The 18,412-nt window shown below is 39.7% G+C and overlaps 1 protein-coding gene across 1 annotated transcript in view; it reads right to left on the minus strand.

The window, feature by feature from the left end:
- Positions 1–18,412, minus strand: part of TACR1 (tachykinin receptor 1) — a 177,665-nt gene that overhangs the window by 72,268 nt on the left and 86,985 nt on the right. The window contains exon 2 of the mRNA XM_062209724.1: positions 17,317–17,511. Within this exon, the coding sequence (XP_062065708.1) occupies positions 17,317–17,511 (195 nt within the window). The remainder of the gene's footprint in view (positions 1–17,316; positions 17,512–18,412) is intronic.

Consider the following 18,412-nt stretch of genomic DNA (forward strand, 5'->3'; position numbering starts at 1 on the left):
AGCTACGGGGTACATTAAAAAAATACTTTTCTCAGAAAATGCCAAAACACTGTCAAATTAGGAAGAGAAGGATACTTTTTAAAATAAGAAAATATATAAATACTGAGAAAGAGGCTTCTCAACAGTTTCCAACACTGAACTTAATTTTGAAACTAATAACAAAAAACTTACTTAATGGTAAAGTTTTGGAGGTATTCCCAGAAAAGTAGGAAAATTAACAAAGTCATTATTATTAAATACTGTAAAAATTATGGTCATTATAATACAACCACTAGAAAGGTGGAGACAAAAATCACTATTTGTAAATGATATAATATGATGACATGATTATATTCCTAGGGAAAAAATGGCTTAAACACTATTGAAATTAATAAATTAGCTAGATAAAGGTAAGTACTTTGCCATGTTACCTGTTGGAAACAGAAAAGGAATCATTTCAATGTAGGTAATAGTGTAGTTTAAGCCAAACACAGGTAATCAAAGAAACGTAAAACTCCATTCCAGCTCTGGGTTTTATCCACTGGGCAGAGTGCATTTCTTCTGAGTAGGAGCTGTGGGCATCAAACTGAGGGAGCTCCTGGCCAGGCAGCCATGTGAGGAACCTGCTGCAGGGGAGGGGGCGGTCTGAGGAAGGGCTAGAGTCGGTGAGTGAGGCCAGACTGCCAACCTTCCAGCAGCTTTGGCCTGTGCAGTGGACATCAGGTAGGAACCTGAAGCAGAGAGGCCAATGCCTAGCTGCCCATTGCCTGGAACAGTGGGGGATGAGAATCCTAATGGCTAAAGAAGCATCAAGGCTCTGAATGTGTCCAGACCTCTCCTCTAACAGGGCAGGTGGCTCGGAACCACAGAAAACCATATTTGCTTTTCTCTTTATTTGGGATTGAGATATTTGAGAAGGGGCCCCTAAAACTCCGAATCCGTGCTAACTTCCCATACTGGGTGACACTTTACAAGAATGAGCACATGCTGGATGTTTGGTAGGCTGAGAGAACCAATCTGAAGCAATTGTGAATGGCTCTTTGTACAGGTCTCATTTCAACAAACAGGTGGAAATACAAGGTAATTCCTTACTTGTTTTTCAAACAAGATCCAGAAGCTGTTGCACCTCTGAAGCAGGAAATGCTGCTTTCAAATGCAAACATGATTACAGAATCAGAAATGTAGAGGAAGCAGTGAAGAGCATGACCCCAGGATCATTTCCTCAGAGATGCTTGAGAACTCATCCAGAAACCAGAAAAAAAAAAAAAAAAAAAAAAAAAAAAAAGATGAGAATGACCAAGATTAGTAAAACAGTAAGAGACGTTGGACTTGAGAGAAACACTTTATGGGGAGCAGTAACAGAAGAGGAGAGCCAACAAGAGGGCAGGCAATTTTTAGAAATTCTGTTAAAGGAAAATTGATATGAACTGGAGATCTGACTTTAAATTGGAAAGTCTCAGCAGTGACAGAAAAACAAATTGAAAATCTCTAAAGATATGCGTACACTGACATGGTTTTAAAAAATAAAGAATAAAGCAAAATCTCAATTGTACCCAGACAGAAATCACAAATTACCTAAAATGGAAAAAAAATTAGATGGCATCACATTTCCTCACAAAACCAAATACCAGAAGATCACAAAACAATGTCTAGAGAATTTAGATAGGAAATGATTGTGGCCTATTTTTCAAGTGCCAAAATATTCATTTTATTTCATCATTTTATTCCCTAGTGGTTTCTTTCAACTGATAATATTTTATCCCCTAAGTGGATGCCTTTCACATTACTGAATTAATAAATGCAGAAGAGGTGATAATTTGTATTCAGTATGGAGAAACTTAAATTGCAGACAAGCAAAAATAAAAATTTTGAATGACCTATAATCCTTCACCCAAGACAAACACTGAGCATTAAACTTTGCTGCATATCTTCCTGGCTATTCCCCAATAACCAATAATAAATACATGTACACACTTCGAAACACACACACAAATTGCTAAAACTACACTTAATACTATGTTGACCATTTTACTGATCAGAATATCATGAATACATCTTCATAATAATATGCTTGTACAGTGTCAGTTTTAATAACTGCACAGTTTTTTCTCTGTAGGGAAGAGCCATCACCAATACTGGACATTTATTTCTCATTTTACAACCTTATAAACCATGATGACCTCAATATATTGCATTTACATTATTGACCTTATGATTTCTGAGGGCAATTGCTGCTTTAAATTTTACAACCTTGAGATAGATAGTGTCAAATTACCTTCCTGAAAACATTTCCCACCTTCCCCATAACCTTGTCAATACTTAGCATTTTCAATAAATTTAATATGGGCTGGGCAAATTAAGAGAGAATGGTAACCATTATTGGAATACAATTTTTCATATTCTTTGAAGAGCTGTTAGCTTGAGTCTTGCTTCATTGTTATTGATTAGAGCTCCTCTATCCTAATTATAAAGATTCATCTCAAATTACATTTTTTCATCACATGAAGTTCCTAATAAGTTTTATGATCTACAAAATTTAACAAACACATCTATAACTATATGTATATCTACATCCAAACCAACAATTCCTTTCTGTTCAGATTTTGCCTTTTAAGCTTAAGAAAGGAACTCAGCTTTATGGTTACCCCAGATTTTCTCCAGAATATATTTTATGGATAATATTTCCATGGGATGTTAACAGTTAATTGAAATAAATATTCCATGATCAAGTAAATTTGGGGAATACAAGATCTGAGCAAAACCATCAGATTTCTTTACTGTAAATCTTATCATAGTGGAGTCTATTCATTGCATTATAATTTGGTATGGTAAACATTAGGAACAATCTAGATATACATCAATATCCTAATGCATAAGTAAATTTTCTCCAAAGTCATACTACGCAGCTCTAAAGACAATGAAAATGCTTGCTGTAACTGATGAGAAAGAATATGTTTTATAGGTTTGGCTTGCTATTTTTAACACTGAGTAGACATAAAATTTTACATTTTTGGGTTTCTCTCTTTCCTTTTGTGTGTGTGTGCGTGTGTGTGTGCGTGTGTGTGTGCATATGATTTCTAGTCTGTTTTACAAGGACCAAGTGTTCTCCCAGTACTGAGTATGTTAATATCTGGAAGAGCAAGTCACTTTTAAAAAGGTATTTATTTATTATGTTAATTGAGAGGCACAGAGAGAGGGAGAGAGAGAGCAAGTGAGTATGCACTAACTTGCATCTGTTAGTTTACTTTCCAAATGCATGCAACAGTTGGTGCTGGACCTGGCTGAAACTGGGACGTGGGAACAAAATCCTGGTCTCCCGTGAGGGTGGCAGTCACTCAACTACTTGATCCATCACCTGTTGCCTCCCAGAGCCTGCATTAGCAGGAAGTTAAAATCATAAGAGGAGCTGGGACTGAGGCCCAAATACGAGATCCAGGTTCCCCAAGTTGTGTCTTAACCATTAGGCCAAATACCCATCCTAGCAACTAACTTTTAATCATCTTTTTTGTTATTTTGCTATCAAAATTAACTTCTTGTTCAATATTTTCTTGACCTATTTTTGTCCATTTATTCTTTCAAATGATTCACTTTTTCAACCACCTAAACATATTCTTGGGAATAGTCGGAGAAAAACTGTTACCTTTATAGATTTATGTCAAGATAGGAGGGTGACTATTCCTTATATTTCCTTAAATACTTTGAGTTCTGCATTATATAAAAAATATTTATCAAATGTTTCCTAATGCCATTCAGTAAGGTCTACCATAGCATGCTATTTCCATTTTCTTCATATAAATCCTGGCTATTTCTTAATATTTTTTGTTGGAAAGGTGACCTGTCACTTGTTTTTTTTTTTTTTCTTAAGAATTATTGTTGACATAAGCTATGTTTTTCTTTAATAGATATCACATTTTAGCAAATTTATTTTTGACATTTACTGAGATGAATATATGATATTTCCCTTTGACCAATTAATTCAATTAAGTGTAATAGCAGATTTCCTGTTAATCTACTAACCTTATTTGCTGGAAAAAGTCATGCTTGATAACAAAGCATTGCTATTTTAATATAATTTTGAATTTAAAAAAAGTGTATTTATTTATCTGAAAGGCAGAGAGAGAGACAGAAAGAGATACAGACAGACAGAGAGACTGAGAGCTCTCCCATCTGTTGATTTATTCCCCAGATGTTCACAACAGCAAGGGCTGGGTCCACCCAAAGCCTGGAGCCCAGAACTCAATTAGGTTTCCCAAAGTAGTATCAGGGAGCCAACCATTGGAGCCATCACCCACTTCCTCCCAGGGTCTGCATCCACAGGGATCTGGAATCAGGAGTGTAGCTGGCACTCCAACACACCGACTCCCAACAGGCCTTGGTGGTGGGCCCTCTGATGAAGAAATGTTGCCTTGTTCATCTTCTGTGTCTTGGGAGGTGTTGCTGTGGTTCCTCTGGGACCACTGCTGCTCACAGCCCATTCAGCTTCCCTAAGAATGGGCTTAGCTCTGAATAACAATGAATGCCACTGCACATTCCTCAAAGTCCCAACAGGAGGAGGAGATGGGGCAACGCACTCGCAGGTATCCCGAGCAGTGTTTTGACACCATACGAAACCCCCACCTTTACATGTAATTCTTCAACAGTATCTTTATTCTTCCACTCCAGAGCTGTATCAATTTGATCACTTATGGTTTTGTAGAAAGTCCTCCATTTTTACCTTATTATCAATTATGCTTTTTCGCTGGTTGTGCCTTTTGCTTTCTCAATAAGCTGGTAGCTGCCTCCAGAGGTTGAAGGCAGCGGCCCTAACAAATGCTGAGATTGGGTGGTTCCAGCTTTGGGCTATGCTTGCTCTGGCCTCCTAATTAGTGGTGGCTACAATGTATTGTCCATGGCAGCCCCTGGAGGCAGCCCCTATTTGGCTCTGTCTGTGTGAGACCTAGCAAGCACAGAAAGATTTCTGACATTTGTATGGCAGCCTCCCTGGCTTCTGCAGCCAGGTTAGCTTTCCTTCTTGCCTCCTTTATTATTTTTACTTTGCTCACTCTAATTTCCTTCTGGGAGTCTAGGTTTAGGGCTTGTTTCTGTGCCACCATATTTCCCACAATGTCAATGCACTCTTCTTTCTTGGCTTAACTGCTTTTCATCAACAGCAGTGACATTACCAGGGGCCCTGAGCTATATTTATAAGCTTAGTGGGTGTCAGGGGAGGGGATGAATCACAACAGCTAGCATAAACAATCAATCCTGGAAACACAAACACGCTGACATCCCTTTGGCCAAGGCCTGGAGCAGCTTGGCAAAGGATCTACATTTCTTTTTTCTGAAGTTGTGAAATCATCAAGAGGGTGGAAAATTTGAGAAGTAATGCAGCTGGAGTGTTTTCTAATATTCTCTTTCCCCCTCTTACTCCTTGTCAATGAGTTGATTTTTAATTTTATTGTTATTAATAACAGTAAAGAATACTTATAAATATAAGATTCTCAGCTAATTTCTGATAATGAGTCATACTATACAAAGATAAAACATTGTAGGGGCTGGCACTGTGTGGCATAGTGGGTAAGGATGCCCTCTGCAATGCTGGTATCCCATGTGGACACTGGTTTGAGTCCTGGCTGCTCCACTTCTGATCCAGCTCCCTGCTATGGCCTGGGAAAGCAGCGGAAAATGGCTTAAGTCCTTGGAGCCCTGCACCCACACAGGAGACCTGGAAGAAGCTCCTGGCTCCCAGCTTCAGATCAGCACAGCTCCGGCCATTTGAGGAGTGAACCAGCAGATGGAAGACCTCTCTCTCTCTCTCTGCCTCTGCCTCTCTGTAACTCTGCCTTTCAAATGAATAAATAAATCTTTAAAAAAAATACTGTAAATAATGACAATGCCATGCTTTTATAGTCTTTTTCTGGAGCTGGCCCTTACAGATAATTGTGTGTGTTAGCATGCCTGCGTTCCTGAGCCTTGTCACAAAATCTCGGGGTAGTCAGAGTCCTGAAGGCTGCGGTTTCATAACAGAGCCTCCTCTCGCAGCATTAGTGGTAGTATTTAGGATCAGAATAGGCATGTCTTACTTGTTAAAACTCTACCACAAAGTTCTGTACATAGTAGTTTAATGAACAGAAAATGACATATGACCAATATTAATAAATGACTCAGGGAAGCTAAAATTCCCCAGGCTGTCTAAATCTCATTTTTTGGGATGTCTTTCCCATTTTTCATCCTCATTACAGATGTTTTCTTGGCCTTGGTGGTGGGCCCTCTGATGAAGAAATGTTGCCTTGTTCATCTTCTGTGTCTTGGGAGGTGTTGCTGTGGTTCCTCTGGGACCACTGCTGCTCACAGCCCATTCAGCTTCCCTAAGAATGGGCTTAGCTCTGATTAACAATGAATGCCACTGCACATTCCTCAAAGTCCCAACAGGAGGAGGAGGTGGGGCAAGGTACTAGCAAAACCAAATTTCTCTTCTTTATTCTTCCATCTTGTTTTTTTCTACGCTTTTTCTTTACCAGGATGCTGCTTTTAGTTACACGTGAAATCCTTCTTCATCACCTGTCAATCAAGCCCCCCTTTATAGTATTTCCCTAAGTAGTGTCACAGTTCACTAGAACAGCCACAGCTAAGGTGCCAGATTGCTAATTATGGTAGGATTCAATTACAAATTATGATATTAATGAGGAGCCCAAGTCCCCATTTTTCTGAATGTTACAATGTTAGCATAATTTTCTGTAACTACAGATTATAAACATAAACAGGGAATGGCAGATGAAATGAATCAGTCCCTTTAGGGCTGGAATATAGCTGGAAGCAGCCCATTTGATGTTTTTTCTTACTAGCCAGTTAAGAGAAACCACCGGAGTAAACAATTTCCAAGTGAAGGGATTCATTAACCACACACACACACACGTATATTCACATCATGTTTCAGAAACATTTTTAATGACACAACAAATTGTTGATGATAAGGGAAAGAAGATTAAAAATGTATATACAAATTTCTGCCAAGTTGTGAAAAGATGCTCACTCTTAGTCCTAGTCAGAGAAATACAATTTTAACTGTGAATATATTTCCTCCCCCCAACACCCTCACCAGATGAGCAGAAATCTAAAAGCTAGACAATATGCTTTGTTGATGATGGGACTGTAAATTAGCACAATCTTATAAAGGAGGGCAAAAATCAAAAACTCAAATGGCGCATTCCACTTTGGGGATTTTATGCTACAGCTATTCTTGTATGATATATGTAAAAGTTATCCATGACAGCACTGTGTCATAGCAGAAGGCTGACGATAATCCAAAGTCCACCAACAGTGACTGCTTAAATGACATTGTATATTCAATAAATGGAGCACTGAAAAAAGAAGAGAGACGCTGTTTATGAACTGATATAGAAAGTCCTCTAAGGCATCCAATTAAGTTAAAAAAAAAAAACAAAACAGGGCACAGAACAATGTACATGCTAAGCTACATTTCACTTTACAAGAAGGAAACTTCTCCATTTGTCTTGAATTCTATACGTTCATAGGAGACTTCAAGTGAACAGGATTTACCTGGAGTTGTAATCAGAAACTGGAAGGGCATTCATACAAATATTAGTAACTGATGGGAATGTGAGTGGTTAAGAAGTCACAGGGATTTTATATACCATAGTAGATGTGTTTTTTAAAACACAAAAGAGAGCTCCAAGTGACTCTACGAAGAGGAGACAAGTGCAACTGCGCCTTTCTGTAGTTCACAGGCCGGTGCCTGGCAACGTCACTGCAGCAAAGAGCGTGGGCCCTTTCTGTGTGGGCCTTGTTCTTTGGTGAACTTCTGCCAATCCCTTCCAGAGACAAGCATTTGACTTAAATTCTTGGGAAAATTCCAGGTGGGAAATAACAAACGCAGAAACTGAGATAACAAGAGCAAGGAAGTCACTATGATGCCCCCAAATGAACAAGACACCCCAATTCAAGATTATGAACATGAAGAGATAGAGGAAATGCAAGAAGTGGATCTCAAAAAGTTGATAAGAACATTAAGAAGTTCCCAAAAACAAATTCTTGAACTACAGAAATCCTTAATGGACAAGATAGAAAATCTCTCTCGTAAAAATGAAATATTAAGGAGGAATCAAAATGAAATGAAACAACTAGTGGAACAAGAAACTGTGATAGTGACAAAAAACCCATAATGAAATGAAGAACTCAATAGATCAAATGGCAAACACATTAGAGAGCCTTAAAAACAGAATGGGTGAAGCAGAAGAGAGAATATCGGACTTAGAAGACAGAGAACAGGAAAGGAAACAGTCAAACCAAAGAAAAGAAGAAGAAATCAGAAATCTAAAAAATATTGTCAGGAATCTACAGGATACTATTAAAAAACCCAACATTCGGGTTCTAGGGGTTCCTGAAGGCATGGAGAGGGAGAAAGGATTAGAAGGCCTTTTTAGTGAGATACTAGCAGAAAATTTCCCAGGTTTGGAGAAGGACAGAGACATCCTAGTACAGGAAGCTCATAGAACCCCTAATAAACATGACCAAAAGAGATCCTCACCACGACACATCGTAATTAAACTCACCACAGTGAAACATAAAGAAAAGATCTTAAAATGCGCAAGAGAGAAACGTCAGATCACTCTCAGAGGATCTCCAATTAGACTCACAGCAGACTTCTCATCAGAAACCCTACAAGCTAGGAGGGAATGGCAAGACATAGCCCAGGTACTAAGAGAGAAAAACTGCCAGCCCAGAATATTATATCCTGCAAAGCTCTCATTTGTGAATGAAGGTGAAGGAAAGACCTTTCACAGCAAACAGAAATTGAAAGAATTTGTCACCACTCGTCCAGCCCTGCAAAAGATGCGTTACATACAGAAACACAGAAACACGGTCACCAATATGAAAGAAGGTAAAGGAAGGAAACCTCACAGCAAAAGATCACAGGAATCTCAAAACATATATTAGAAAATATCTTTGGCAAATGGCAGGGCAAAGTTACTCCTTCTCAATAGTCACATTGAATGTTAATGGCCTGAACTGTCCAGTTAAAAGACACCGATTGGCTGATTGGGTTAAGGAATAAAACCCATCTTTTTGCTGCTTACAAGAAACACATCTTTCCAACAATGATGCATACAGGCTGAGAGTGAAAGGCTGGAAAAAGATATACAATGCCAACAGAAATGAAAAGAGAGCGGGCGTAGCCATCTTAATATCAGACAACATAAACTTTACCACAAAAACTGTCAGGAGACACAAAGAGGGGCACTATATAATGATTAAGGGATGCATTCAACAGGAAGATATAACGATTATCAATGTATATGCACCTAATTACAGGGTGCCGGTTTATTTAAAAGACTTGTTAAGGGACTTAAAGGGAGACTTAGACCCCAATACAATAGTACTGGGGGACTTCAATACCCCACTCTCAGAGATAGATGGATCAACAGGACAGAAGATCAACAAAGAGACAGTAGATTTAAATGACACTATAGCCCAAATGCATCTAACAAATATCTACAGAACTTTTCATCCTACATAGAAAGAATTTACATTCTTCTCAGCAGTACATGGAACCTTCTCTAGGATTGACCACATACTAGTCCATAAAGCAAGTTTCAGCAAATTCAAAAGAATTAGAATCATACCATGCAGCTTCTCAGACCACAAAGGAATGAAATTGGAAATTAGCAACTCGGGAATCCCTAGAGCATATGCAAACACATGGAGATTGAACAACATGATCCTGAATGAACAATGGGTCATAGAAGAAATTAAAAGAGAAATCAAAAATTTTCTGGAAGTAAAGAGGATAACTGCACAACATACCAAAACCTATGGGATAGAGCAAAAGCAGTGTTAAGAGGAAAGTTTATATCAATAGGTGCATACATCAAGAAATTCGAAAGGCACCAAATTGATGAGCTTTAATTCATCTCAAGGATCTAGAAAATCTGCAGCAAACCAGACCCAAATCCAGTAGGAGAAGAGAAATAATTAAAATTAGAGAAGAAATCCACAGGATTGAATCAAAAAAAAAAAAAAAAAGCATTACAAAAAATCAGCCAAACGAGGAGCTGGTTTTTTGAAAAAATAAACAAAATTGACACCCCATTGGCCCAACTAACTAAAAAAAGACCCAAATCAATAAAATCAGAGATGAAAAAGGAAAGGTAACAACAGACACCACAGAAATAGAAAGAATCATCAGAAATTACTACAAGGGCTTGTATGCCAGCAAACAGGGAAATCTATCAGAAATGGATAGATTCCTGGACACATGCAACCTACCTAAATTGAACCAGGAAGATATAGAAAACCTAAACAGACCCATAACTGACACAGAAATTGAAAGAGTAATAAAGGCGCTCCCAACAAAGAAAACCCCAGGACCAGATGGATTCACTGCTGAATGCTACCAGACATTTAGAGAAGAACTAACTCCAATTCTTCTCAAACTATTCAGAACAATCGAAAAAGAGGGAATCCTCCCAAATTCTTTCTATGAAGCCAGCATCACCTTAATTCCTAAGCCTGAAAAAGATGCAGCATTGAAAGAGAATTACAGACCAATATCCCTGATGAACATAGATGCAAAAATCCTCAATAAAATTATGGCCAATAGAATGCAACAACACATCAGAAAGATCATCCACCCAGACCAAGTGGGATTTATCCCTGGTATGCAGGGATGGTTCAATGTTCGCAAAACAATCAACGTGATACACCACAGTAACAGAAGAAAAACCATATGATTCTCTCAATAGACGCAGAGAAAGCATTTGATAAAATACAACACCCTTTCATGATGAAAACTCTAAGCAAACTGGGTATGGAAGGAACATTCCTCAATACAATCAAAGCAATTTATGAAAAACCCACGGCCAACATCCTATTGAATGGGGAAAAGTTGGAAGCATTTCCACTGAGATCTGGTACCAGACAGGGATGCCCACTCTCACCACTGCTATTCAATATAGCTCTGGAAGTTTTAGCCAGAGCTAGTAGGCAAGAAAAAGAAATTAAAGGGATACAAATTGGGAAGGAAGAAGTCAAACTATCCCTCTTTGCAGATGATATGATTCTTTGTTTAGGGGACCCAAAGAACTCTACTAAAAGACTATTGGAACTCATCGAAGAGTTTGGCAAAGTAGCAGGATATAAAATCAATGCACAAAAATCAACAGCCTTTGTATACACAGGCAATGCCACGGCTGAGGAAGAACTTCTAAGATCAATCCCATTCACAATAGCCACAAAAACAATCAAATACCTTGGAATAAACTTAACCAAGGATGTTAAAGATCTCTACGATGAAAATTACAAAACCTTAAAGGAAGAAATAGAAGAGGATACCAAAAAATGGAAAAATCTTCCATGCTCATGGATTGGAAGAATCAATATCATCAAAATGTCTATTCTCCCAAAAGCAATTTATACATTCAATGCAATACCAACCAAGATACCGAAGACATTCTTCTCAGATCTGGATAAAATGATGCTGAAATTCATATGGAGACACAGAAGACCTCGAATAGCCAAAGCAATCTTGTACAACAAAAACAAAGCCAGAGGCATCACAATACCAGATTTCAGGGCGTACTACAAGGCAGTTGTTATCAAAACAGCATGGTACTGGTACAGAAACAGATGGATAGACCAATGGAACAGAATAGAAACACCAGAAATAAATTCAAACATCTACAGCCAACTTATATTTGATCAAGGATCCAAAAGCAATCCTTGGAATAAGGATAGTCTATTCAATAAATGGTGCTGGGAAAATTGGATTTCCACGTACAGAAGCATGAAGCAAGACCCCTACCTTTCACCTTACACAAAAATTCACTCAACATGGATTAAAGACTTAAATCTATGACCCAAAACCATCAAATTATTAGAGAGCACTGGAGAAACCCTGCAAGATATAGGTACAGGCAAAGACTTCTTGGAAAAGACCCCAGAAGCACAGGCAGTCAAAACCAAAATTAACATTTGGGATTGCATCAAATTGAGAAGTTTCTGTACTTCAAAAGAAACAGTCAGGAAAGTGAATAGGCAACCAACAGAATGGGAAAAAATATTTGCAAACTATGCTACAGATAAAGGGTTGATAACCAGAATCTACAAAGAAATCAAGAAACTCCACAACATCAAAACAAACAACCCACTTAAGAGATGGGCCAAGGACCTCAATAGACATTGTTCAAAAGAGGAAATCCAAATGGCCATCAGATACATGAAAAAATGTTCAAGATCACTAGCCATCAGGGAAATGCAAATTAAAACCACAATGAGGTTTCACCTCACCCCAGTTAGAATGGCTCACATTCAGAAATCTACCAACAACAGATTCTGGAGAGCATGTGGGGAAAAAGGGACACTAACCCACTGTTGGTGGGAATGCAAACTGGTTAAGCCACTATGGAAGTCAGTCTGGTGATTCCTCAGAAACCTGAACATAACCCTACCATACAACCCAGCCATCCCACTCCTTGGAATTTACCCAAAGGAAATTAATTTGGCAAACACAAAAGCCATCTGCACATTAATGTTTATTGCAGCTCAATACATAATAACTAAGACCTGGAACCAACCCAAATGCCCATCAACAGTAGACTGGATAAAGAAATTATGGGACATGTATTCTATAGAATACTATACAGCAATAAGAAACAATGAAACCCGGTCATTTGCAACAAGATGGAGGAATCTGAAAAACATCATGCTGAGTGAATTAAGCCAGTCCCAAAGAGGCAAATATCATATGTTCTCCCTGATCCATGACAACTAACTGAGCACCAAAGGAGAAACTTGTTGAAGTGAAATGGACACTATAAGAAACAATGAACTGATCAGCTCTTGTCCTGACTCTAGATGTACAATGTAATACTTTATCCTTTTTAGTATTTTTGTTGTTGTTGTTCTAGTACTAGTGGTTGAACTCTGTAATTAACACACAATTATTCTTAGGTGTTTAAATTTTAACTGAAAAGTGATCCCTGTTAAATAGAAGAGTGGGAAAAAGAGAGGGAGGAGATGTACAATTTGGGACATGCTCAATCGGACTTGCCCCAAATGGTGGAGTTAGAAATGTGCCAGGGGATTCCAATACAATCCCATCAAGGTGGCATGTACCAATGCCATCTCATTAGTCCAAGTGATCAATCTCAGTTCACAATTGATGGCTCTGATAGGTCTAAGAGTCAAAGGGATCACATAAACAAGACAAGTGTCTGCTAATACTAACTGATAGAATCAAAAAGGGAGAGAAGGATCCAACATGGGAAGCGGGATACACAGCAGACTCATAGAATGGCAGATGTCCTAAACAACACTCTGGCCTCAGAATCAGCCCTTAAGGCATTCGGATCTGGCTGAAGAGCCCATGAGAATATTGTAGGCATGGAAAGCCAAGACACCCTGGGAAAAAAAAAAAAAAGATCTGAATGAAAGATCTCTGCGAGTGAGATCCCAGTGGAAAGAAAGGGGCCATCAAAGAAGGAGGTACCTTTCTCTGAAGGGAGGAGAGAACTTCCACTTTGACTATGACCCTGTTGGAATAAGATCGAAGTCGGTGAACTCAAAAGGCTTCCATAGCCTTGGCAACTCATGACTAGAGCCTAGGGAGATTACTAACACCATAAACAAGAGTGTCAAATTGTTAAATCAACAACAGGAGTCACTGTGTACTTACATCTCATGTGGGATCTGTCCTTAATGTGTTGTCTAATGTGAAGTGATGCTATAACTAGTACTAAAACAGTATTTTTCACTTTGTGTTTCTGTGTGGGTGCAAACTGATGAAATGTTTACTTAATATATACTGAATTGATCTTCTGTATATAAAGATAATTGAAAATGAAAAAAAAAACCTGGTGTTAAATTGGAAATTGCATAGAAAATTAATTTTAAAAAATATCATGTAGGATCTCTGTCTTTAATGTGCTGTATACTGTTATTTAATGCTATAACTAGTACTCCAACAATATTTTTCACTTTGTGTTGCTATGTGGGGGCAAACTGTTGAAATCTTTGCTGAATGTATACTGAATTGATCTTCTGTATATGAAGAGAATTGAAAATGAATCTTGATGTGAATGGAAGGGGAGAGTGAGCGGGTTAGGGGAGTGTTGCAGGTGGGAGAGAAGTTATGGGGGGGAAGCCATTGTAATCCATAAGCTATACTTTGGAAATTTATATTCATTAAATAAAAGTTAAAAAAAAAGAAATAAAGGTGAAAGCTAATCCTACAGGTTTTAGAAGAACAAACAAACAAACAAAAAAAGAAAATTCCAGGTGGGCTGAAGCACAGAAGTTAGGAAGGCAAAATGCAGGTGGTCAAGTGAACCTTTGGAGGGGACCATGCCCAGGTCCCTTATTTAGAGTAAGGACTTCTGCACCATGTCATACCAGGAGGAGCTCCAAGTAATATCTTCTGGAAGAATGTCTGAGGTTATCATAATGAAAGCAGTTTCCTGAGATCTTATGAAAACAAACCCTTTGCATAGCATTTCATTTCAAGCTAAAAAAATTAAACCTGCATTCCAGAAAAAGCACAACAATTTAATTGTCTGGTCTTATGACTAATTCTTAAGCAAATGCTTATTGTTACAACTGGCTGAGCAAGTATACAATGCCACTCTCTCAGAAGTGCCCGTAGTGTCTCTTTTTTTAAAAAAAAGTTAATTATTTTTTAAAGACTACAAATTTACAACTTTAGGTATATAGTTATTTTTCCCACAAAATCCCACAATACCCACCCTCCCACCCTTCCTTCTCCTTCCTCTCCCTTCCCAGTCCCATTTTCATTAAGATTCATTTTAAATTAACTTTTTACTCTGAAGACCAACTCTATTGTCTTCTATCTGCTGTGGACCTATCAGCTCTATCTACAAGTCAATCAGGACTAGGCTAGGCCAGGCCAAAAGCCAAGGGCCCAGAACTCAATCTGGTTCTCCCACATGGGTGACAGGGACTCAAGCACTTGAGCCATTACCTGCTGCCTGCCAGGTGCACATTGGCAGGAAGCTAGGATCAAGAGCAGAGGATGTGGGACTCGAATCCAGGCACTCTAATATGGGATGCAGGCACTCCGAGCAATGACTGGATGACTGTGCCAAATGCCCACCCAAACTTATCTCTGAATACCCTGCTACAGTAGTATCAATAAACATATCATTCATCATGAATAGATAAAATCAAATGTTTGTGAGTCAGATTCATTTTTAGGCTAAAATAATGAAATAAATGATGGCAAACCTAACTTTGCATCCAGTATCAGGAACTACAAGTTCTCAAAGCAAGAAAATAAGAATCCAACACATTGCGTTGAGTGTCCAGATGATTTTCTAGTCATTATTAAGCATAAAACACAAAAATGTTTGACCTGTTTCTAGCACAAAACCCCAGAAAACTGTGAGAAAATAAACTTCTAAGAACTGTGAATATGAGGGTCCTTTAAAAGTCTGAGGAAAAATGGAACGAAAAGATAAGTGCACTTTGGTTCCAAAAATATTTGGAAATTCATACATAATTTTCTCATCACACACATTTGCCATGAAGCCGTTGAAGACCTCTCATACTTGGAACATAAGTCCAGTGGGGGTAGGGGGGGCATTTAGGTAAAGATGTCCACGTGCCATGGTGGTGGAGTACCTGGGTTTGGTTCCTGACTCCAGCTTTCAACTAATGCTGTAGAGGGTGGATCAGACCTTGGAAAGATCCTGAGAACTAAAAACTGAGCCATTGCACATGGGGTGCCTGGAGGTTTCTAAGGTAATTTACATGGCAAGCTTTGATTCAGAATTTTTTTTTTTTTTTTAAGAAACCTTCTGGCTTGAACATGTTCATGGATCCTAGACAGCTTGTAAAACTATGTTATTTCTCCTGCTGAAATCTCGCTTGGGCTTGTAGTTTCATTTGAAAGAATAATTTTCAGTGTCTCCTTCTGGGCTGAGCAGTAATCTCCCCACTGCTTGATCAATGCAATTCCGCTGTGTGTGTGTGGAAGGCGGAGTCGAACTCTGTGCAGCGCTTTCTGGCCCGGTGCATTTCCACGCTCCGTGAAGGAGCTACAGCAGTATAATTCTGTGTGCAACAGGCTCCCAGCCCATCAGATCTTGGAGGCATGACAGGTATAATGTCTCATGTTGACATTTAATAAATTTACAGCCTTCATAATCATATTGCTATCCAATGTGTTTGGTTCATACCTTTTGTCTAGCATTTAATAGCTTACCAGGTGAGAATACATTATCTCATTGGATCGGTACAACAATTGTTTATAGGAAACAGTGCTTTATCACCTTCCATTTTAATTACAAAAAGAGGCTAAGATCCTTGCCCAGGATCCTAAGGCTAGTGGTAATTTTATAATGAAAACCCAGATCTTCTGATTTTAACACCAGTGTTCTTTTATAACTCACACAATAAACTTGGCTGGAGAATTACAGAAGGCTTTCAAAAGGAAAATGCACGAGGAATACAGACAACTAATGGTAATATAAATGTCACATTGCTGCTCACTCGAGCAGAACAAAACAAATAATAAGCCACTTCAATGTTGCCTGCAGGATAAGAAGTCGATGGAGAAAATTACCCAGATACTTTGAGATTCCCTATTTATGATCACCCAGGCTTCTGAGAGACACACAAATCTGCCCTGAAAGGAACCTGTAGCCCCTCAGGTCCCAGGGCACCAGCCTTGCATCCCCATGCACACCTGTATGCTTGGGTTAGTTCTAGCCTCCCATGTACACCCTGGGAAAAAGACTCAAGGTCAAGTTCCTTTTGTGGGAGCAGAAAGTAGGGGAAGGGCTAGTGGTCGGTAAAGGATGGGTTATGGAGCCAGATGCCACAGAACAGCTGGAGCTTAGTCCCACAAGAAAGCCCTGCACCCAGAGCTCAACACGAACCCTGGAGATCTCGGCCCGGTTCACCTGCTGACTCCCAACAGCAATGGTGGAGAGCTGCTGGCAGTGGGGAGAATTCCCCTCCCCTCCCTTGCTGTACAGGAATGGCATTCTACAATCTGGGAGAAAATTCCCAAAGAAATGCAGGTAGTCACAGGACATTGTGTCCCATAAAGAGCCCGAGTGATAGAGCAGAACAGCCAAAGAGCCTGTGAGCACTAGAGCTCCATGTTTTTCAATTCTCCTTCAAAGCTCAGAACAGCAGACGGGACAGTGCAGCACCCCAACCTACAACCACGGACCTATCAACCCAACATCAGGAAATGCTGCAGGCACTCAGTAAATCCTAGTTGCTGAAAGAATCCGGAAAGAAAAGAAGGATCAAGAAAGGGCAAGGAAGATGCCACGCACCATGGTGGCTCCAGAGCCAGGGGCCGTGCTTACTCACACTTTCTCGTAAATCTTGTCGGGGTGCTCCGGCCACTCGATCATGCACACGACTCTGCTGGGCATGGTCTCCGTGGTAGAGTAGTAGCCCTGGGGGAAGGCCAGCAGGAGGGCCAGGACCCAGATGACACAGATGACCACTTTGGTGGCTGTGGCCGACAGCCGGGGCTGGAGGGGATGGATGATGGCCATGTACCTGCAACAGAGAAGAAAGGACAAAGTTTTGATTCAGCCACCAAAAGCCTACCTCAGCGACTACATATTTTCACTGCCGGTACAAAATTCCCAGGAGCTCTTTGATTCTTGATGATGTTCATAACCGTGTTCCGATCCCTTTCCCATAGTCTGTCCTGAAGCTTTGTGATTTATTACATGTAATGCTAAAATCCCTAGGAAAAGTCAGTGAGATCTTTTAATCTTTCAGAACCTACCTGGCAACACTCCAGGGAGACAATCTCATCACTGAAATGTTCATGCTGGGAACATGATGGCCATGAACAGGTCAGAGGCAGAGGGAGAAGTTAGAAAAATCAGGAAAACCTTGTAAATGTATTCAACACAAAGATCATCTTGGGGGGCCAGCACTGCCTCATAGCAGATAAAGCCGCTGCCTGCAACGCCTGCAACACCTGCAACCATTATGGACGTTGGTTCATGTTCTAGCCTTTCCACTTCCAATCCAGCTCTCTGCTAATGGCCTGGAAAGGCGGCAGAAGATGGTCCAAGGGTCTGGGCCCCTGCAACCCAAGTGGGAGATCCAGGTGAAGTTCCTGGGTTCAGTCTGGTCCAGTGCTATCTGTGGTGGCCATCTGGGGAGTGAAAAAGAGAATGGAAGCTCGCTCTCTGTATCTCTTTCAAAATAAATTGATCCAGCTTAAAAAAAAAAAAGACTTCTATTCTTTTTTGGATTGAGGGGTAATGGTCATAGAAACATCAGGTTTTGAAGTCCCTTAAGAGCATGTCCATGTATTCGAATTTGTGCACAGCCGCTGGGGTGCCTCAGAGATCTGAGGAACGGCACACCTTCTAATCAGCACTTCCCACGAGTCATAACCACATCCATTGGCCTCTTCCATTTTAAAAGGCATCACCCTGTG

The sequence above is a fragment of the Lepus europaeus genome, chromosome 13 (assembly GCF_033115175.1).
Source record: "Lepus europaeus isolate LE1 chromosome 13, mLepTim1.pri, whole genome shotgun sequence".
Classification (NCBI taxonomy): Eukaryota; Metazoa; Chordata; class Mammalia; order Lagomorpha; family Leporidae; genus Lepus; species Lepus europaeus.